Below are 21,030 nucleotides of genomic sequence, written 5' to 3' on the forward strand. Positions count from 1 at the left end.
CTCTTTCTCTCTGTCTGTCTGTCTGACTGTCTCTCTCTGTCTCTCACTCATTCATTCTGTCTGTCTCTCTCTTTCACTCATTCTCTGTCTGTCTCTCTCTTACTCATTCTCTCTCTCTCTGTCTCTCTGTCTGACTGTCTCTCTCTATCTCTCTTTGACTCTCACTCACTCATTCTCTCTCTCTCTCTCTCTCTCTCTCTCTCTCTCTGACATAAAAAATACAGCTTGATCACTGAGAAACCATCCTGAAGTCTTTCCCTTTGTCTAAAACAGTCCTTTGGTATAAAACATTATAAAGTCAGTCAGAAAAAACGTCATAGTGCACGTCTATATCACTCGAATGATGTGTTATAAAAACTAACCATTAAAGTAAGCAAAAGCAGTCTATGTGACAGCTGAGGCCTTTTGGAATCAGCCTTTATAAACGTTTATGTCAGTTTTATTTAGTGCCTTGAACACTATCTTTGTGTAAAATGTTTAGTTAAAATTACAGCAAGGCGGGAAAGAGTCATAAAAAATGTCCTAATATTAACAAAAATATACATCCGAGGAATCAGGTATTTTCTCAACTTGATGACAGCAGTCTTTCCAGCAAGACAAATAAATAAGATATATAAAAACATTTATTCTCTCCACATTCACTGGATTTGAGCAATCGTGCGCTCTGATTGGCTACTCTACTACTAGGATATCAGATCATATACCGTGAGTAGAGAAAAGAAAAATGGCGGAGCGTGTTGCTGAACCAACTGAGGACGAAATAAAAACTCGATTCGAAAACAAAACCCAAAAAAACAAAACAAAAAAAACCCCAACAAAATATGGAATAAAAATATTTGATGGTAAGAACATACACTACCGTTCAAAAGTTTGAGGTCACTTTGAAATGTCCTTATTTTTGAAAGAAAAGCACTGTTCTTTTCAATGAAGATCACGTTAAACTAATCAGAAATCCACTCTATACATTGCTAATGTGGTAAATGACTATTCTAGCTGCAAATGTCTGGTTTTTGGTGCAATATCTCCATAGGTGTATAGAGGCCCATTTCCAGCAACTCTCACTCCAGTGTTCTAATGGTACAATGTGTTTGCTCATTGCCTCAGAAGGCTAATGGATGATTAGAAAACCCTTGTACAATCATGTTAGCACAGCTGAAAACAGTTGAGCTCTTTAGAGAAGCTATAAAACTGACCTTCCTTTGAGCAGATTGAGTTTCTGGAGCATCACATTTGTGGGGTCGATTAAATGCTCAAAATGGCCAGAAAAATGTCTCGACTATATTTTCTATTCATTTTACAACTTATGGTGGTAAATAAAAGTGTGACTTTTCATGGAAAACACAAAATTGTCTGGGTGACCCCAAACTTTTGAACGGTAGTGTATCTTTTTTAATTTTTCAAGAATTATTATTATCGCATTTTTCACAAATTGCTCCTGTCATTTCGCCAGCTTGTTTACATTCTAAGCGGAAATTATTTTGTCGGACATTTTGGAAAAAGTTTTTGTTTATCGAATTTGCAAAAAATAAAAATAAAAATGCTCTGTTTCTCAAAATCCAGTGAATGTGGATAGAATAAAACAGTTATTCCACTCAATCTCGTCGTACATGGATTATAGCGCTATCAGCTCATGGACGACTCGATTTCATGGAATAACTGTTAAACATGTTGAATAAAACACATCTATCACTTCTAAATGCCTACACAGAAAAAATAGACTATCGAAGAAGGGTTTTGTTCTTTAACCTCTTGTCTCTCTTGCTTCGATTCAGCCTGAATACATCAGACGTAACTGAAAACGTTCGTTATTGTTTAGAGCATGAAGGTGCAGATCATTGCCCTGACAGTCACATACATCTCTCTCTCTCTCTCTCTCTCTCTCTCTCCCTCTGTTACCATCCTTATTGATCCACTGTGCCATGGGTTTCATCAAATCATCGCATTCTTAAAACAATGTGGGGGGAAATATCAGGTTTGAGTTATGATTTTAATTTTCTTTGGAGCCTGTTGGATTAGAGCACAGAAACATAGGAGCAGGACAGGTTGCGCTGTACACTGGAGAAAAAAAAGCTAACTGAATTTTATTAATTCAATTGTGTACATCAGTTCCATTAAGACAATCTGTTTTTCAACATCTAACATGATTTGATTGTATATTTTCAAAGCGCTGAATGGAATAAAACCACTCAACCCCAGCGCAGGATCAAAGCAGTGTCACTGTAATAACACTGAGGTAGTAACTTTTACCGCTGAACTATTCAAACACATATACTGTAATTAGGTTCATTTAATACTCGAGTTATTTCCTCCCATCAGCGCTAACATCATCATGAGACTTTACAACGTACCTATACCTAACATGTTCTGTTAAATCTGAGTTTAAAGGAGAACTGAAGTCATTTTTAAACTTGCTTTATTTCTTAATTAACGTGTTATTCAATTACGTTTTCGGTTTTAGTAACCTTACATCGTGACTCGTATTGACAACTAATCGCAATTAAATATTATACTTATCGGCCTATTCGGTTTTTAGCCGTGTTGAATTTAGTTCGTTTGGTCCACGGCAGGCGTCGCTTATCCGCGCGATCTTCACGAGACTTGTGCGAGACTTCGAAACGTGAAGTGAAGTGTCAGCCAGCTATCAGTGCCGCCATTTTGAAAACTGTTTTCCAAATGAAATACTTCACAAAAACGAGTTTAAATGACGATTACTGCATACTATTTTCAAACTTTCCTGATTGCTATCAAAACAAACAAAACTTCCGGCTTGATCACATCAGCATTCGAAAGAGGGCGCGCGCATCTTTTGACAACGTTGGCAAATGTTGGTCACTTTGATTTCCGCTGTACGTTTCACTTCCATCCTACGATGTCTCGCACAGGTCTCAACAAATCTCGTTTACAGCCGTTGCTTTGACATATGGACTGATATATTGCAGAGCATATTTCAAACACTCAGAACTTGCTATAGCAGCGACAAAATAGCGATCAAACATGCATTCCAATATTTAATAAAACGAGATAAATAGAATTTTGATAATAAAAAATTTGCCTTCAGTTCTCCTTTAAGGGCCCGGCTCCACAATACCAATAACTACTGTATAACTGTACCTCTAACTCCAACTCTGACGATCCCTCCGCCTGAATTGAGTTCCAGTCTGGAGCAGAAACACCATAACTATAATCCCCACTATAATCCCACTTGGTCCTGACACTCAGGGAAATAAATGCATGCAATTTAGGAATAGTCATGGAATTTTTTTCCAAGTAGTAGCACATTATTCCGGGTCGTACTGTACAGTTTGGACTCCAAAACAACCCATGCACACACTCCGGTGGTTGATATAATACAGATAGGTCATGGATTACAGAAATATAATAAAAAAGGATACAAAATACGGAGTGGTTATGGATTTTAATATGGATGCATAATGGATGCTAATAATTTATGGATTGGTCACGGACGTTTCAGTATATTACAGATTGGTTACCGATTTCATACGGATGATGCATCACGGATAAAAAATTAAGAAGTGTAAAACAATTAAACGTTTGGACTGCCAAAGTTCATAATTACCATCGTTCAAAAAATACCAGCAGGTGGTGAGAGTATGTCGTAAACTGTTGAAGAATAATGTGAAGAGCTGTAAAACTGTAGGGAACCCGAACTCTTATTGATATTTCACAGAAAATAATCACATATCCGTGAATAAAAAGATATTCACGGAAATATCAACAGCCACAACAATCTTGGATTGGAAATCATTGTACCAGGCGATACACATTCCTCACATAAGGGTGTAATAATTAAACAGAAAAAGGAAAACAACTGTCAAAGTAACAGAGTGGTCCGAGCACATTCACAACATATGTGATATCATAATTCGGTGACTCACAATGGCGCCCTCATGTGTACAGGAGGTCCAAATGTAGCAAAAATGTTACTTCATTATTTCCACCAACTTTGTTGGAGGAGGTTATGTTTTCAACTTTGTTTTTTCCCCAACGTAACTCAAAAAGTACTAAATGGATTTTGTAAGGAAAGATGATCCACGGGCAAAGGAACAATTGTTTAGATTTTGATTAAAATCTGGATATGTACACAGATTCAGGATTTTTTTGTCTGTTCCCAACGTAACTCAAAAATTAGTGAACGGATTTGGATGAAATTTGGTGGACAGGTTTAATATTATCCTCGGTTCAAGTGATTTGATTTTGATTCTGATAATATGTGACTCTGTACAGGTATGCACTCTACTAAGTGCTGAGTGGCCTTCTAGTTTTCATGTGGACAGGCAAAGCATACATTTCATTTGCCATTTGATCTGGGAACGCCATGGCCTAATGGTTAGAAAAGCAGCTTTAGGACCAAAAGGTCACCTGTTCAATTCCCTGGAGCAACAGGAATGGCTGAAGTGCCCTTGAGCAAGGCACCTAACCCCCAACTCCTCCCCAGACTGGTCTGGGTGTGTTGTACGTCGCTCTGGATAAGATCGTCTGCTAAATGTCTAAAATGTTCGTTTGTATGCTTTTGAAGGCAGCGTGTTAGAGCGGTGGTTTGCACTGTCGCCTCACAGCAAGCAGGTTCCAGGCTCGATTCTCCCAGCTGACTCACGGTGGAGTTTGCGTATTCTCCTCATGCCTGTACGGGTTTCCTCCCACATACCAAAGGCATACAGATTAGGTAAACTGGCTACTCTAAATTGAGTGTCCATGTCTCAGTGTTAGCCCTGTGATAGATTAGCGACCTGTACGGGGTGTACCTCGCCTCTCGCCAGTTCATCAACAACCCGCACTGGATAAGCAACAGAGATAAAGGATGGAAACAATGGACGAGTTAAGTGTTCAAATTTCTCCATCTTTTAGAGTGTTTTTGAAAAGCTTCCTTTCCAGTGATTCAAAAAACGCTGCCATCATGTGGACGAGAGACCAAAATGAGGTGAAAATATGAAAATATATGTTTTTAAAAATGCAGAGTCCTGGTGGCAGCACGGCGGTGTAGTGGTTAGCGCTGTCGCCTCACAGCAAGAAGGTCCGGGTTCGAGCCCCGTGGCTGGCGAGGGCCTTTCTGTGTGGAGTTTGCATGTTCTCCCCGTGTCCGCGTGGGTTTCCTCCGGGTGCTCCGGTTTCCCCCACAGTCCAAAGACATGCAGGTTAGGTTAACTGGTGACTCTAAATTGAGCGTAGGTGTGAATGTGAGTGTGAATGGTTGTCTGTGTCTATGTGTCAGCCCTGTGATGACCTGGCGACTTGTCCAGGGTGTACCCCGCCTTTCACCCGTAGTCAGCTGGGATAGGATCCAGCTTGCCTGTGACCCTGTAGAACAGGATAAAGTGGCTAGAGATAATGAGATGAGATAAATGAGTCCTGGTTAAGTATGTGGAGGAGTGGGAACGGTAAACTCCTTGGGAGATCAACTGGTTCTGAGTTGCCAGTTTTGATCAGATACTCTGGTGGGTCAATTCCAGGGAACAAGAGAGCAAAAGCAAGACATTCAGAGAAAGTCAGAGTCGGAGCTAAAAACAACTGCCGGAAGACTAACAAGAACATTCTAGAAAGTGACTAAACCCAATACACAGTGCAAAATGCAAGGGACTGAGATGGAATGCACACAGCTAAACAGCCGTCATGGTTCCAGCTGCGTGATTCGTGATTCCACTCCGGCTCGCATGACTACACTCTATTCCTCTATAAAGGCCTGTTATGTTGAGGGCCTCCCATCTCCCTGAGGCTAACTGCCAAAATGGGCATGTTTTTGTCCTTTTAAACTGCTATTTTTTTTCTCACCCTTTAGGAAGAGACTGAAAGCTGGCTGAGAGAGAGAGAGAGAGAGAGAGAGAGAGAGAGAGAGAGAGAGAGATTTGATATATATCTGCCTCTCTTTGACAGCCTGCTCTGTAGCTGCCAATTAGCTCTTTTCTTTTAAATACAGCCAGGTCATTACAGCCACACTCCCTCAGTACATCAGCGTGGACGACATCCAGAAATCCTCTTGGCAGGAAACGATCAATGACTTCTGTTTAGATAATCACCTCGTGAATTAAATCACTGACCACAGTAGCATGAAAGAGGAGTGGTGAGTGTAAGAAGTCTGCATCAGCATTACAAAACATAACTAACCTTTAATAACTAAATATAACCAGAAACCATCAGGTGTTGCTTCAATAAAACACTTCAGGATGTACAGAAATCGGAAAATAACCACAAACAGGGCGGTGTAACCAAGTGGATGATTAAGTGTTTTATTCCACTGATACCACCGCAATTTGCCATCACTAATACATTTATTATGTATTAAAGAATAGCACTTTTTATGCATTTATAGTTACATGTAATGTTACAGAACACCCATAAACATAGTTCCTTAGCGTTATTATATACTGTACGCTATAACAGTCGTTTTATGTCGTTCAATGAGGCTGGAACTCATACCAGCCACTAGTCTGGTTAACACCAGACCATATCACAAGTGAAATATGGTCTGGAATCCGCCTATTGAATTTCTCGTAGGGGAGGTGTGGTTTACGATTGTCAACGGCCGTTAATTGGACTTTGCGAATGTCTATCATTTGGCGTATACGTAGCCCATGGCCAATCATGGCAGTTGTACCCGGTGACGTAGTTAGAGCAACAAAGAAGACGAAGAGGCGAAGAAGAGAAGGAAAGAGAAAGAGAAGGCAAAACAAAACTGTTCTTTTTTTAAAACAAACTTTCGCTCTAAACTGTTCAGAACAGTGTCTAAAGCTTGATCGAAAGTTTGGTTCGTATCGCTCGCCGCCATGTTAAATGTGATCCGTAAACAGTCCCAAATAAACTACAAGCTTCCGTTTGTCGAGTAGTACGCGTCACCGTCTTTCCACCCCTCCCCACTCTCTGATTGGCTCCCTAACTCAGGCGAGCCTTTAGACCATAGTTTCCATGCTGTCTTTTCAGATCGGAACGATTGTGCAAAGCAGCATGGGATTTCCCAGGCTAACCGGCCACTGTTGTTGCTGTGAGTTTGAAATCCGATCAACCCAGTAGGAGGAGTAGTGATTTTCATGAAATTGCATATGACCCCTGTGTAGCCGCATCCATGGTAGGTGGCGCCACCTGGTGAACAGCTCTTGTTGGAATATGTCTTTAGAGTCTTCTGGGTGAGTTTCAGTGAAAACATCCCACCAGTTTACGAAGAGTAGTGTTTAATGTGACGAGTCACCCAAAAATTTCAGACGCCCATAAAATCGTAAATATGACAGGTGGTTCCACTGTATTGACAACTTTTATACACACCCACCTGTGTGAGTTTGATGAAAATTCGATCAATCCTGTAGGAGGAGTAGCAATTTTTGTAAATTGTGGACGGGCGACGACGGACGGACGATGTGTGATCGCATAAACTCACCCGGCCTGGGCAAAGGTTGGATGAGCTAAAAACTGTCGTGTTACTGAGAAATAGAAACAAAGTGTAAATGTAACTCTGCTGTAATTTCAGTCAGCTTACGCTGCCATATCATCATTGTTTTTGTGTGTATTTCCCTTTTAAGTGTTACAACATTATCATATTACAGTAGCTTTACGACTGCTGGCTTGTTTATTGTCTATTAGCGTTCCTAGTGGGGATTGCAGGCTCAGATGGTCATAGCTGCAGCACAGTAAACATTTGTGTGCCATGCTCTGAACTCGCTTGCCTCGTGTCACCTGATTATGTGATGTTTCCTTGCTAGGTGAGCATTTATATTTAATAGATAACGTTGCCTACATTGTGATAATTGTGTTAAGTTTGAATAACAAAATTAAGGTTATTGTCATGCTAACTACGAGTTAAGCTAATCATTAATTAGCCACCATGTTAGGCGGATTCTACAAATTAGCCTTTTGTTCAAAATGTGGCGTTTTGAGCCATCTCATGCTGACTTGAGTTAAGTTTCTGAAGTGTGTTAGTTTACCTGACATAGTTTTACTGAGTAATGTTTCTTTTTTCATTTAATATATCAGGCGTTGAACTCTCAATGTTTAATATTGAGATAAAAGCAAGCGCAGATGGTCATAGAGGGGTGTTTGAAAGTTTGTGAACCTTTTAGAATTTTGTCTGTGAAGATTCTCAATCATCCAGGTCATAGTAAACTGTGGGTGGTAGAAATGGGCAACTGGACTTGCTTGAAAATTCTTGAAAACGTTTCACCTCTCGTCCAAAAGGCTTCCTCAGTTCTTGATGAACTGAGGAAGCCTTTTGGACGAGAGGTGAAACGTTTTCAAGAATTTTCAAGCAAGTCCAGTTGCCAATTTCTACCACCTTTAGAATTTTCAATATTTCTGCATAAATATGACCTAAAACATCATCAGATTTTCACACAAGTCCTAAAAGTAGATAAAGAGAACCCAGTTAAACAAATGAGACAAAAATATTATACTTGGTCATTTATTTATTGGTGGCACGGTGGTGTAGTGGTTAGCGCTGTCGCCTCACAGCAAGAAGGTCCGGGTTCGAGCCCCGGGGCCGGCGAGGGCCTTTCTGTGCGGAGTTTGCATGTTCTCCCCGTGTCCGCGTGGGTTTCCTCCGGGTGCTCCGGTTTCCCCCACAGTCCAAAGACATGCAGGTTAGGTTAACTGGTGACTCTAAATTGAGCGTAGGTGTGAATGTGAGTGTGAATGGTTGTCTGTGTCTATGTGTCAGCCCTGTGATGACCTGGTGACTTGTCCAGGGTGTACCCTGCCTTTCGCCCGTAGTCAGCTGGGATAGGCTCCAGCTCGCCTGTGACCCTGTAGAACAGGATAAAGCAGCTAGAGATAATGAGATTTATTTACTGAGGAAAATTATCCAATATTACATTTCTGTGAGTGGCAAAAGTATGTGAACCTTTGCTTTCAGTATCTGGTGCGACCCTCTTGTGCAGCAATAACTGCAACTAAACGTTTGCGGTAACTGTTGATCAGTCCTGCATACCGGCTTGGAGGAATTTTAGCCCGTTCCTCCGTACAGAACAGCTTCAACTCTGGGATGTTGGTGGGTTTCCTCACATGAACTGCTCGCTTCAGGTCCTTCCACAACATTTCCATTGGATTAAGGTCAGGACTTTGACTTGGCTGTTCCAAAACATTCACTTTATTCTTCTTTAACCATTCTTTGGTAGAACGACTTGTGTGCTTAGGGTCGTTGTCTTGCTGCATGACCCACCTTCTCTTGAGATTCAGTTCATGGACAGATGTCCTGACATTTTCCTTTAGAATTTTCTGGTATAATTCAGAATTCATTGTTCCATCAATGATGGCAAGCCGTCCTGGCCCAGATGCAGCAAATCAGGCCCAAACCATGATACTACCACCACCATGTTTCACAGATGGGATAAGGTTCTTACACTGGAATGCAGTGTTTTCCCTTCTCCAAACATAACGCTTCTCATTTAAACCAAAAAGTTCTATTTTGGTTTCATCCGTCCACAAAACATTTTTCGAATAACCTTCTGGCTTGTCCACATGATCTTTAGCAAATTGCAGATGAACAGCAATGTTCTTTTTGGAGAGCAGTGGCTTTCTCCTTGCAACCCTGCCATGCACACCATTGTTGTTCAGTGTTCTCCTGATGGTGGACTCATGAACATTAACATTAGCCAATGTGAGAGAGGCCTTCAGTTGCTTAGAAGTTACCCTGGGGTCCTTTGTGATCTCACCAACTATTGCATGCCTTGCTCTTGGAGTGATCTTTGTTGGTCGACCACTCCTGGGGAGGGTAACAATGGTCTTGAATTTCTTCCATTTGTACACAATCTGTCTGACTGTGGATTGGTGGAGTCCAAACTCTTTAGAGATGGTTTTATAACCTTTTCCAGCCTGATGAGCATCAACAACGCTTTTTCTGAGGTCCTCAGAAATCTCCTTTGTTTGTGCCATGATACACTTCCACAAACATGTGTTGTGAAGATCAGACTTTGATGGATCCCTGTTCTTTAAATAAAACAGGGTGCCCACTCACACCTGATTGTCATCCCACTGATTGAAAACACCTGACTCTAATTTCACCTACAAATTAACTGCTAATCCTAGAGGTTCACATACTTTTGCCACTCACAGATATGTAACATTGGATAATTTTCCTCAATAAATAAATGACCAAGTATAATATTTTTGTCTCATTTGTTTAACTGGGTTCTCTTTATCTACTTTTAGGACTTGTGTGAAAATCTGATGATGTTTTAGGTCATATTTATGCAGAAATATAGAACATTCTAAAGGGTTCACAAACTTTCAAGCACCACTGTATGCGTGCCATGCTCTGCACTCGTTCATCTTGTGTTGCTGATTGTGCCGTTTCTTTGCTCGTGGATGGACTGCTGCCATTTCCCTGTGGCCCTTGAGGAGGATAGCTGCTGCTATGCCACCCTTTGGACCATTCTGGTTATTGAAGGCAAACACACCCCTTCACATTTTATACAGAGAGCTTGATATAATTTTTCTTTTGCTGGCCAGCACTTCATTTTTGGTTAAAAACCATTAAAGGAGAAGACCATTTGGTACTCTTTTTGTTTTGTAGACTGACAAAAGGACTCTCATAGTTTTATATCAAGACCAAGGTTAAAATGTAATTTACACTTGTATGTAAGTATACTGAGAACTGACTATTTAGTCTACATATGACGCGGTACGCGGTGGTCCGGACTACCGTTGTGGTCCGGACCACGCCGTTTTCAGGTGTGGTCCGGACCACCAAGTTCAGAAGACAAATAAATTTTAAATTTTCAGCTACTTCTTCCCCTAATTTAGAATAAATTCTTTCCTTTGCCCTTTCTTCTGTTGCTTTGTAGTCTCTAGCACATTTTTTCTTATTCCTTAGAAGCTGTTCATAACCACCCTGAGACATAATGACGAAAGTTGGTAAAATTATTTTTCACTTCCCTCGTGGCAGCTCCCGCTTTTTTACATGCGTTAGAACTGGTATCTTTTATTGCGCGTGTGTTTTACGCATGCATTTCTCTTCCGGTTTGAGAAAAAATAACAAATGATGTACGACTTTGTAAAAAAACTCGTATTAAATGACAAACACAGTATGATTTTGGTAAGTTTTTATTTATATCGTAATATAATACAGCATACGGTGAACCGGACCACAATCCAGGAAAAATAATTAATTAATGCCCTCGTTTTGTATGGAAAATACGGTGATCCGGACCACCGCGTACCGCGTCATATGTCCATCTGACCTTATAACCAATCAGAATAGAGACATAGTTCTTCCAAGTCCAGAAATGAACTATATTAGGAACTCTATATGTAGGCGTATCAGACGTTCGCTGGGCGTGGTGTGAAAATTCCGCATGCAGACGCTCATCTAAGTTTCCAAACCTGTCATTGCTTAACTCTTGAATATTTTCTATTGTGAATACGATCATTAAAAAGCTTATAATCGCTGCTTTCCAAAGAAATGTATCTGGTTAAGATCTGTTCAGGACTTTGGGAGTAACGGCAGGTTGAAGTCGGTACAACAGAGTAAAAACTCTGCTCGCGGGACGTCAGGAAACTGCCGGTGCTTTTCTTTTTGAGTCACGGGAAAGTGGTCAGGCTCTCTCTGTCTCTCTCTCTCTCTCTCTCTCCTGATCAGTTTCCCACTGGATTACTTATCAATATCAATCAGATCACTTTTATAGGGATGTTCTCTCGCTCTCACTGTCTCTGATGAAGGATTCAGCAAAATTTTCCATCTGCTAATTTTGATGTTCAGATTCACGGGAGACTTTGAAGTGAGTTTTCGTAGCTTTACCTACTTATTTTTTCAAACCAAACTGATTCCTGTAAATAAATAACTATTTTAGAATATAACTGGAGTTGTTTTGATGAAAAATATTGAGATATTAGTCGTCGGAATGAGATAAAAAAAAAACAGAAGTCAGAAACGCGAGTGTCGATTTCAGTTGAGTTAATGTGAATTGTTTATTGGATGTGGATCAGACAGTTTTTTCGAGGTTCGCCTTGAAAGCTGTGAATATTAATCAAAATAATCATTTATATTCTTTCATATAAACACTAGTAGGCTCTACTTTTGAGAAATACAAAGGCCTACAGAGCACAAAGAGGGGATTAGAAATAATCTTTTATTACTTTTTTATTGAGTGTATCGATTTAATGTTTTTACCTAATGAGCATAATCAATATTAGTTAAATACTAAGTTGCATAATTTGCTTTTACTAATTTTTCAGACTTTGTATTCAGTATACAACCATCTATGTGCTGCCAATTTCCATGTAAACATCTTGAAAAATAGAAAAGTTATTAAGAAAAAAAAATTGATCTCATTGGTTAATGAGGCCCATTTTGGACCATGTGATCCTCATACGGAATATTACGGCCGTTTTCAGCCGTTTCTTCAATCTTTGATTTGTAATATCTCAAGAATGGATAAACATATTTTAATTCTGTAAAAAGTATGTTGTTCTGAGTTCAGTTCTGAATGCAATGAGAGCAGTTTCAAGCAATTTGGATTGACTTTGAATTTTCACCTGACATGCCGACTATATGATACAGAGGAGCGATAGCGTGGAACAGTCGCTCTCGCAATTAATCAACGGCCAATAACCTAAACAAATTCAAGCATTTACTATCTAAATTTGACATTAGCAGAATAAACTTTGATCCTATTTTAGCTGTAACTACACACAAAGATAATAGTTATGTATACTGTTAATTAATTTAATGTGAAGATAATTAACAGATTTTAAGGTTGGGTTTTTTTTTAGAAGATTGTAGATATTTTTAGGGTTTTTTTCTGTATTTGTAATTATTTGTATCTGTACATGCATGACCCCACCAGCTCTGCTGATCAACTTATCATGTTTAAATAAAGTCATTCATTCAATGGAGACTTCGACAGTGCTGTAGTACTGTATAAATATTTACACTTCATTTCTCATTATTTCTAGTATAATCCTAGCGTTAACTGAGTCAAAGACGTCCAAGAATGTCCAGTACGAGTGCCTGACTGATGCAAACTGGCTTGTCGGAGGGCGTTGAGGACGTTGGTCTATTTTTGGTTGATCTTTGATTTGTATCAAATCACAGCAGTCAACACATTTATGTGTTTCAAAAGCTTCAACTCTGGCCAAAGTCCCATTAATATATCTGATTGGATAGATATTTGAGCAAATACGTGACTGACAATGTTTGAAATTCGCAATCAAGTTGAGATTTAATGGCGTGACAATACACCAGCGTGAAAGTGCTCATTTTAAAGCATTAATTTTTTAATTACACGTTCAAGATTCAAGTAAATTGTAGAAATGAAGTACTTTTCATATCAGGTAACCAAGAGATTACAGGCAGGCTGGGTTTCTGTCTACAAACAGCTCTGCTATACAAAAAGCTATAAATAGCCTGAGAAAAAGCTCCGTCTGTGTCTGTATTCGAACAAGGATCAAAGCTGGAACTCTGCCCACTAGAGGAGGAGTGGCTCGGGCTGGTGCAGTACGGGCAGCGGGTAGAGGAATGTTACTGAGAGGTCTGAGAGTCTCTGGAGGACTGGAACACAGACATGCTATTTAAGCTCCCAGTCTCACCTTTCTCTGCTAATGCACTGAACAACAAAGAGAGAGAGAGAGAGAGAAAACAACTTTTAAAGTGTCCCTGAGCTAAGCCAAGCTGAGATCCAAAATCCCATTCCTGTGCCCACAAATGCTTTCATGTGTCCTGTGAGAGCAACAGGCAACTCAACAGCAATGACAGAATCAGCAGGTTTCTCTCAGTACGTTCTCATTTCAACCAGGACTCATTTTTCTAACTGCATCTTCCTGATAAAGTACAAAAAAAAAGTCAATAGACCCGAGAAAACGCAAGAATTGTGCCGCACATGCGCGCTGACCAGATTGCACGGCAGAAGCAAGACAGCACGGCTAGTTCAACATGTAAACAAATACCTGTCAGCGAGAGACAACCAATATCGCGCCTCAAATTGAGTGAACGTTATGAAATTTGTAAAGATTTAGGATTGAAACCACGGTAACTAAATAAAGCACAGCTGATTGAGGAAATCATTCAAGTCGGTAACTCAGAAAACGTATGTCCAGGAACGGGCAGAGAAAACCAAACCACAGACTCATCCGAGAGATTCGAAGATGTCAGCTACAAGCTAAACCCAATGGTCAGTTACGGTACATTCCCCCAATGTTCACCATGTTGTTCCGGCCACGATTTTCCACAGCAAGTGCCTGGACAGAGGCGTCAAGCACTTTGACGAAACTGACATCCAAGAGCTGGTGTGTAGTGAGGTTAGTCCCCGTGTTAACACATAAATACTGATACATAAATTTGTGTGGGGGGAGAGGGTACTGTCATCACTGAAAAGACACTATGGAGGGTAAAGGAGGAAGAAGTGACCTCATTTTCTGATAACAATAACACTCTACACTCCATGGCTAATACCTCATTACCTGTATACATGAAAAGAAACAACAACGAAGAGTCCCCATGTCGATTATCAGCTCGACGATTTAATTGTGTGCTCTGAAGTGTTGTAAACAGCGACAGCTGTCGGCTGTCCTTCGTTAGCGATGATGACAGCTTCATTAGGATGCGCAGAAATGCAGATGGGCCATGAAGCCCACACCAGAGCGCCAGAGTCGTCCGCAGCGGCAGCACGAACGGCCTAGCTGAGCCGCCACGGAATGTCTGGCCTCGTGAGCTCTCGCATACTATTCTCCTCTCCTAATGATGCACCTTGCACAGTAAGGTAAGACAAACGATGTCTCTCTGAACCTCCAGACGCACAGTAAGGTAAGACAAAGGTTGTCTCTCTGAACCTCCAGACCTGATGCCAAGTGGTGCACAAAAGTGCCACAGACCTGATGGTATAAAAGTTGCCCCAGAGTGACAACTGACTTGCTGAGTGATGCCATCCGTTGGCCATTTGAGTGGCTCTTCTGCATGCCATCTGGTGGTGCACCACTGACCCTGTTGGGTTCATTTGCCACAGTGCACTGAAAAGCGCCCTGCTGCCAGCGCCTTATTGGTGATGCACTATTTAACCCGTAGCTGGAACCAGACCCGTTGCAACAAGGTAGGCAGACTTGGCAATTGCCTAGGGCCCCAGCCCTCGAAGGGCCCCCGCTGCCGAACGACTGGTTATGTATTCAATAGCAATGACAACTTTTTGAGTGCGGCAGCGCAGCGCCTAATGACACTTGTTGAAATACCCTAGTTCCAAGGGCGGCTCCCTAATGCACAACAGCGCCTCCCTACATGCTTTGGCCGAAAAGTGCAATGACAGTCTGTTGTCAACCCCTCAATGCCCATCTCCGTCCAGTCAAGTGGTTGCAGAGCTCCGCGGCAAAAAAAAAAACAACAAACTCAAATATGAAGCGAAATTACCCCTCAGGGAGCCAGAAGAGAAAGAAGAAAAGGGAAGAGGAAGACAGAAAAAAAGAAGACACTGGTAAGTGAGAATGTACACACTCATTAATACCAAGCGGGTCGACAAGCAAATTTGGTAGCTAGCTTACGTTAATGGTAGTTATCTTGTAGACAGTGTTTATAACAGTGATGTAAACGTTGTCATGCACAACAGGCTTACAAACTTGCAAGGACTGGCTAAAAATTCTAATATGTGCCACACAAATAGGTGAAAGACTGTCAACTTCTCCCAGATTAACTTATTGTGTTTATCAAAATGTCAGAGTCAGAGTTAGTTTCAGCGAGCTGCATGGCTTTCATCAGAAGTAGCTAGTGTGTCGTGAGCATGAATGGAGTAGGACAGGGGATGGCTCACAAGAAAGCTCTTTTTTACATAAATAGGCTACGTTTGTGACCTTGGTCGGATATTAATGCAGTAATTCAGCGAAGAAACCCGAACTTTCTGCAAGGAAGCCCTGCTGCGATCAGCACGGCTAATGGCTACAACATGGCAAGTTTGCTTCGCTTGTGTCTCTGTATTGTTTTTGCTTCCATGGGAAGGAAGGACAGCCCTTGCCATTTTCTCTGATTATAGTAACCTCTGCAAGAATTCCATGCATCATGACTGAACCAGAACGTGAACGTAATGCATAGATGCAGAGCCCTTTCGAATATTCAACTGAGCCAAGGCTCTCCGGACTGGCACTGATGTCAGTTGAATGTGATGTCCGCAGGTCTTTGGACATGGAGGGTATTGTGGCTGCCTTTGCTGAAGCCAAAGCCCGCAAGCAGCAGTTTTAGACATTTTGCCCATGATTCTAGTTGTGTATTCTTAAATTTTTATGTGTTTTTCTATACCTTTTGCCCTTTTGCACTTTTCTGTGTGCGCTGGTTCTTATTAAGATTCTTATTCATGTTTGTAATCATTTAATCACCATTTGAAGTTATTTCTACTTGTGTATATACTGTAAATATTTAGTGTTGTGTTATTTGCACATTTTATATTACTTTGTCTTGTGTGTGTGTGTGTGTGTGTGTGTGTATATTTTGTCTATTCTTGTGTTTAATTGGGTTTGATAATTATTTATAATAATGTAAAGAGTTCATTTATTAAGTAAAAATCGTAAGAATGATTACAATATGTGTGATGTTTATTTATTAAGTCTTCAGTGGGTAGGCGGCCATAAGGCCTTTCGTCGAGGGGGGGATAATTATGGGCCCCAGATCCCCCTTTGCCTAGGGCCCCCAAATAGCTTGAAACGGGCCTGGCTGGAACCCAGGCAGGTGCTACCACTCTGGGTCAGAGCGGACCTGGGAGCAATGGGGATTAAGGGGTAACTTCACTTTCCCCAATACTCAAGTCCTCCTGGACCTGAGAGTCACCACCGGTTATAGTTTAAAGTCAAACCCAGGACTAACAGCAACAGTAGGAGCTTACCTTCGCTATACGTTGTCTAGTTGCTCTTTCAGATCTCTTTTGCTGCAACGGGGTGACCGATTTTTCCTTGTAAGTAAATACTGAAGGTGCACAATCAATGTCTTGCAGGTTCACAAAGTCTGGCCAACCACTTACAAAATGGGCACTGCATACCCTGGAATGTTCTTTAGGTACAAAATTTTTCCTGTTCAACACTCTAATCCATGCCTGTCAATGTCTTTTCCCAAGGGGAAAGCGAAAGAACTTTATATTGCTTCCTTTCACAAATCGGTTTGTGTGTCCTACAACACAGCAACTGACCACCATTTCTCGTTTCTGCCATACATGGGCAACAATGCGCATGCACCCAAACTTGACCTCGCTGAAGCCGAACTGCCCCATTGTATTAAACATCTCATCTCATCTCATTATCTGTAGCCGCTTTATCCTGTTCTACAGGGTCGCAGGCAAGCTGGAGCCTATCCCAGCTGACTACGGGTGAAAGGCGGGGTTCACCCTGGACAAGTCGCCAGGTCATCACAGGGCTGACACATAGACACAGACAACCATTCACACTCACATTCACACCTACGGTCAATTTAGAGTCACCAGTTAACCTAACCTGCATGTCTTTGGACTGTGGGGGAAACCGGAGCACCCGGAGGAAACCCACGCGGACACGGGGAGAACATGCAAACTCCGCACAGAAAGGCCCTCGCCGGCCACGGGGCTCGAACCCGGACCTTCTTGCTGTGAGGCGACAGCGCTAACCACTACACCACCGTGCCGCCCTGTATTAAACACCTGCTCTAAATTTTAGAATGCAAATCAGCCAAACTGTGCTCCCAAATTCAACATGAAATTACAGACGGGTGACAAATTAAAAGGAAAAAACAACATCATTTCTGTAAGTAGGGCGGCATGGTGGTGTAGTGGTTAGCGCTGTCGCCTCACAGCAAGAAGGTCCGGGTTCGAGCCCCGTGGCCGGCGAGGGCCTTTCTGTGCGGAGTTTGCATGTTCTCCCCGTGTCCGCATGGGTTTCCTCCGGGTGCTCCGGTTTCCCCCACAGTCCAAAGACATGCAGGTTAGGTTAACTGGTGACTCTAAATTGAGCGTAGGTGTGAATGTGAGTGTGAATGGTTGTCTGTGTCTATGTGTCAGCCCTGTGATGACCTGGCGACTTGTCCAGGGTGTACCCTGCCTTTCGCCCGTAGTCAGCTGGGATAGGCTCCAGCTTGCCTGCGACCCTGTAGAACAGGATAAAGCGGCTAGAGATGATGAGATGAGATGAGATGTCTGTAAGTAAAGTGTCTGGGCTGCCATGAGCCACACCTCTGGAACTGGACAAATGAACGCCATTCTTCCAAAAGATATTCCCTCAGTTGGTGTTTTGGATGCCGGTCAAATCTCATGTTCATATTAACATGTCACTTGTGTCGCTTGGAGTTGTGTGTAGCAGCCACTATTGCTGTAGCCTGTCTGTTTTTTTTTTTTTACCCCAATAAGGAATGGTAATAGCTCCTGTATTTATGTACACTCACTGGCCACTTTAATAGGAACTTGTTCTTGATGCTAAGATCCCTGTTCTTGGCTGCAGGAGTGGAACCCAATGTGGTGTTCTGCTGTTGCATGCTGAGATGCTTTTCTGTTCACCACGGTTGTAAAGAGTGATTATGTGAGTTGCTATATCTTTCCTTCCTGGCAGTTTGAACCAATCTGTCCATTTCCCTCTGACCCTCTCTTATCAACAAGGCGTTTGTTTCCACCCACAGAACTGTCGCTCACTCACTCAGTGTTTTTTGTTTTTCGCACCATTCTGTGTAAACTCTAGAGACTGTTGTGTGTGAAAACCCCAGGAGATCAGCAGCTTCTGAAATACTCAAACCACCAACCACCATCTGGCTCAAACCAACACCCATACCACAGTGAAAGAAAGTCACACTCCACTGTGAGATCACAATTTTTCCCATTCTGATGTTTGAACATTGTGAACATTAACTGAAGTTCTTGATTTGTATCTGCGTGATTTAATGCATCGTGTTACTGTCGTGGGATCGGCTGATTACAGAACTGCATAGAACACCTGCAGGTGGATGTAGGGGTGTTCCTAATAAAGTGGCCGGTGAGTGTATGTACAGCTTCTAAAGCTAACAAATTAAATGCTGTGCAAATTGAGGAGAAAATTAGTGATTTGATTTATATATTACATGCTGAGCTTCAGTGGAAGAAAAGCAAAGCAAGACAGCTGTACGGCAATCTGTATAATATTAGTATAATGATATCTGTTATTATTATTATTATTATTATTATTATTATTGAAAGTTGGTCAGTTGTTCTGAATTTGCATTCAGAATAGAATGTTCTCTTGACCTCAACATCTGCCTGGATTGCTCATGACTAAATCCAGCTGTGATTCCTTTCCACTTCCCTTTACAGGCTTTAGCCCCTCTGTTCTGTTTTTGCTCTCTCCACATTGTGACCTTCTCAGACTTTGCTGTTTCTTCTTAGTGCTTGTGTGCGTGTGTGTGAGTGTGTGCATACACACATAAGGGAGGCTTTAGTTAAAAAAAAAAACAAGAGGAAAAAAAGAAAAGAAAAAAGGGGGAAAAAGGTGTGTATTGGTGTGGAAGTTTGAGAAAACTGCAGATCCCCCTGAAGACACACACACAGACACGTACACACCTCCAGGGTCTTCACAAGATGATGAGAATCCAATTCAATTTATGGTGAAGTGGGAAATGTGCCAGAAGCCCTGAGGGCCCAAGGCATCTAACTCATCTCTCTGTGATGAGAAGAAGGCCAGTGTGTGTGTGTGTGTGTGTGTGTGTGTGTGTGTGTGTGTGTGTGTGTGTGTGTGTATTTCTTCATACAGACTCGATTCAATCCCCTAACGATGTGTGTTATAATGCATCGTAACATTAGTGTCTATGGAACTATATGGCTGTTTATGTTCATTTACAGTATGATGTAGGTTCTAGTATGTTGTCTACAGTATATTGAAATTTGTAATACATTTCATTTTACTTTACTGCTGGCTGAATGCATGCAGTGTGAACAGGAAGTACTTACATGCTGTGCAGCACACACCATCCGCAGTGAGGATCCCCGGAGCCCAGACACTTGTTGCAGGATGAATACTGCTCGCAAGCCTCGACTGGAACACGTGTGAGCTGGAAGCGAGAGGGAAACATGGAAAGAATCAGCCAGTGGAGCGCAGCTAGGATTGAAAATACATGGGTCCAGTAGGTTCTGTGTGCATGGTGGGTTGCATTTCTAAGCCAACACCTGAATGTTCATAGTAGAACCCAACTACGGACTGTTTCTCCAACATAAAGGGTTCCAGTAGAAACCCCTACAGAAAGCGCAGAACATTGACCAAGCCAAAAAGCCCCTGAAGAACCTTTTTCATCAAGAGTGGACAATTGCGATTAATATTTTACTGTAAAGTTTTCTTCAGCTTGTTTTTCTGGGGAAACCGTTAAAAAGATTATCTGTAGAACCCAACAACAGTGTTTTCCCTTAAGACAAGGTTCCAAATAAAACTCATGTAAAAATTACAGAACCCTTAAAAAAAGCACAAAGAAATCAGAATGCATTTTTATTATATATAATTTAGAAGGCTTTCATCTTGGCTTTCCAAGTAAAGCATTAAAAGAAATATAGAGAACCCTACAACAGAAGGTTCTCCATCAGAAAAAGTTCCAGCTAAAACCCATTTTGAAAGCACAGAACTCTTAACAATCCAAAAACCCCTGAAGAACTATTTTCAACAATGGTGTACATTGTATATAGCATCATGAAGGTTTCTTCAGCTTGCCTACTTAGTGAAACCAAGACAAAAAGCCAAGCCAAGAAGCCAAGACAAACCATTCAAAGGTTTCAACAACAATGGGTTCCCTTTAAGAGAATGTTCCAAAAAATAGCCTCAATGAGGCTGGAGCTCATACTGGCCACCGTTGTGTGTGAGTTTGAAATCCGATCAATCCTGAGGAAGGAGTAGCGATTTTTGTGAAATTGCACGTGACCCCTGTGTAGCCACATCCATGGCAGGTGGTGCCACCTGGTGAACAACTCTTGTTGGAATATGCCTTTAGAGTCTTCTGGGTGAGTTTCAGTGAAAACATCATAGCAGTTTAAGAAGAGTAGTGTTTGGTGTGATGAGTCACCCAAAAATTTCAAATGCCCATAAAATGTTAAATATTACAGGTGGCACCATCGTCTTGACAACTTTTATACCCACCAACCTGGACAACATTCCATA

General features: G+C 41.5%; 1 protein-coding gene across 2 annotated transcripts in view; it reads right to left on the minus strand.

The window, feature by feature from the left end:
• Positions 1 to 21,030, minus strand: part of plxna4 (plexin A4) — a 778,998-nt gene that overhangs the window by 315,972 nt on the left and 441,996 nt on the right. For both annotated transcript variants that reach the window (XM_060903436.1, XM_060903437.1), the window contains exon 5: positions 19,839 to 19,939. In XM_060903436.1, coding sequence (XP_060759419.1) covers positions 19,839 to 19,939 — 101 coding nt within the window. The remainder of the gene's footprint in view (positions 1 to 19,838; positions 19,940 to 21,030) is intronic.

This window comes from Neoarius graeffei, chromosome 21 (assembly GCF_027579695.1).
Source record: "Neoarius graeffei isolate fNeoGra1 chromosome 21, fNeoGra1.pri, whole genome shotgun sequence".
Taxonomy (NCBI): domain Eukaryota; kingdom Metazoa; phylum Chordata; class Actinopteri; order Siluriformes; family Ariidae; genus Neoarius; species Neoarius graeffei.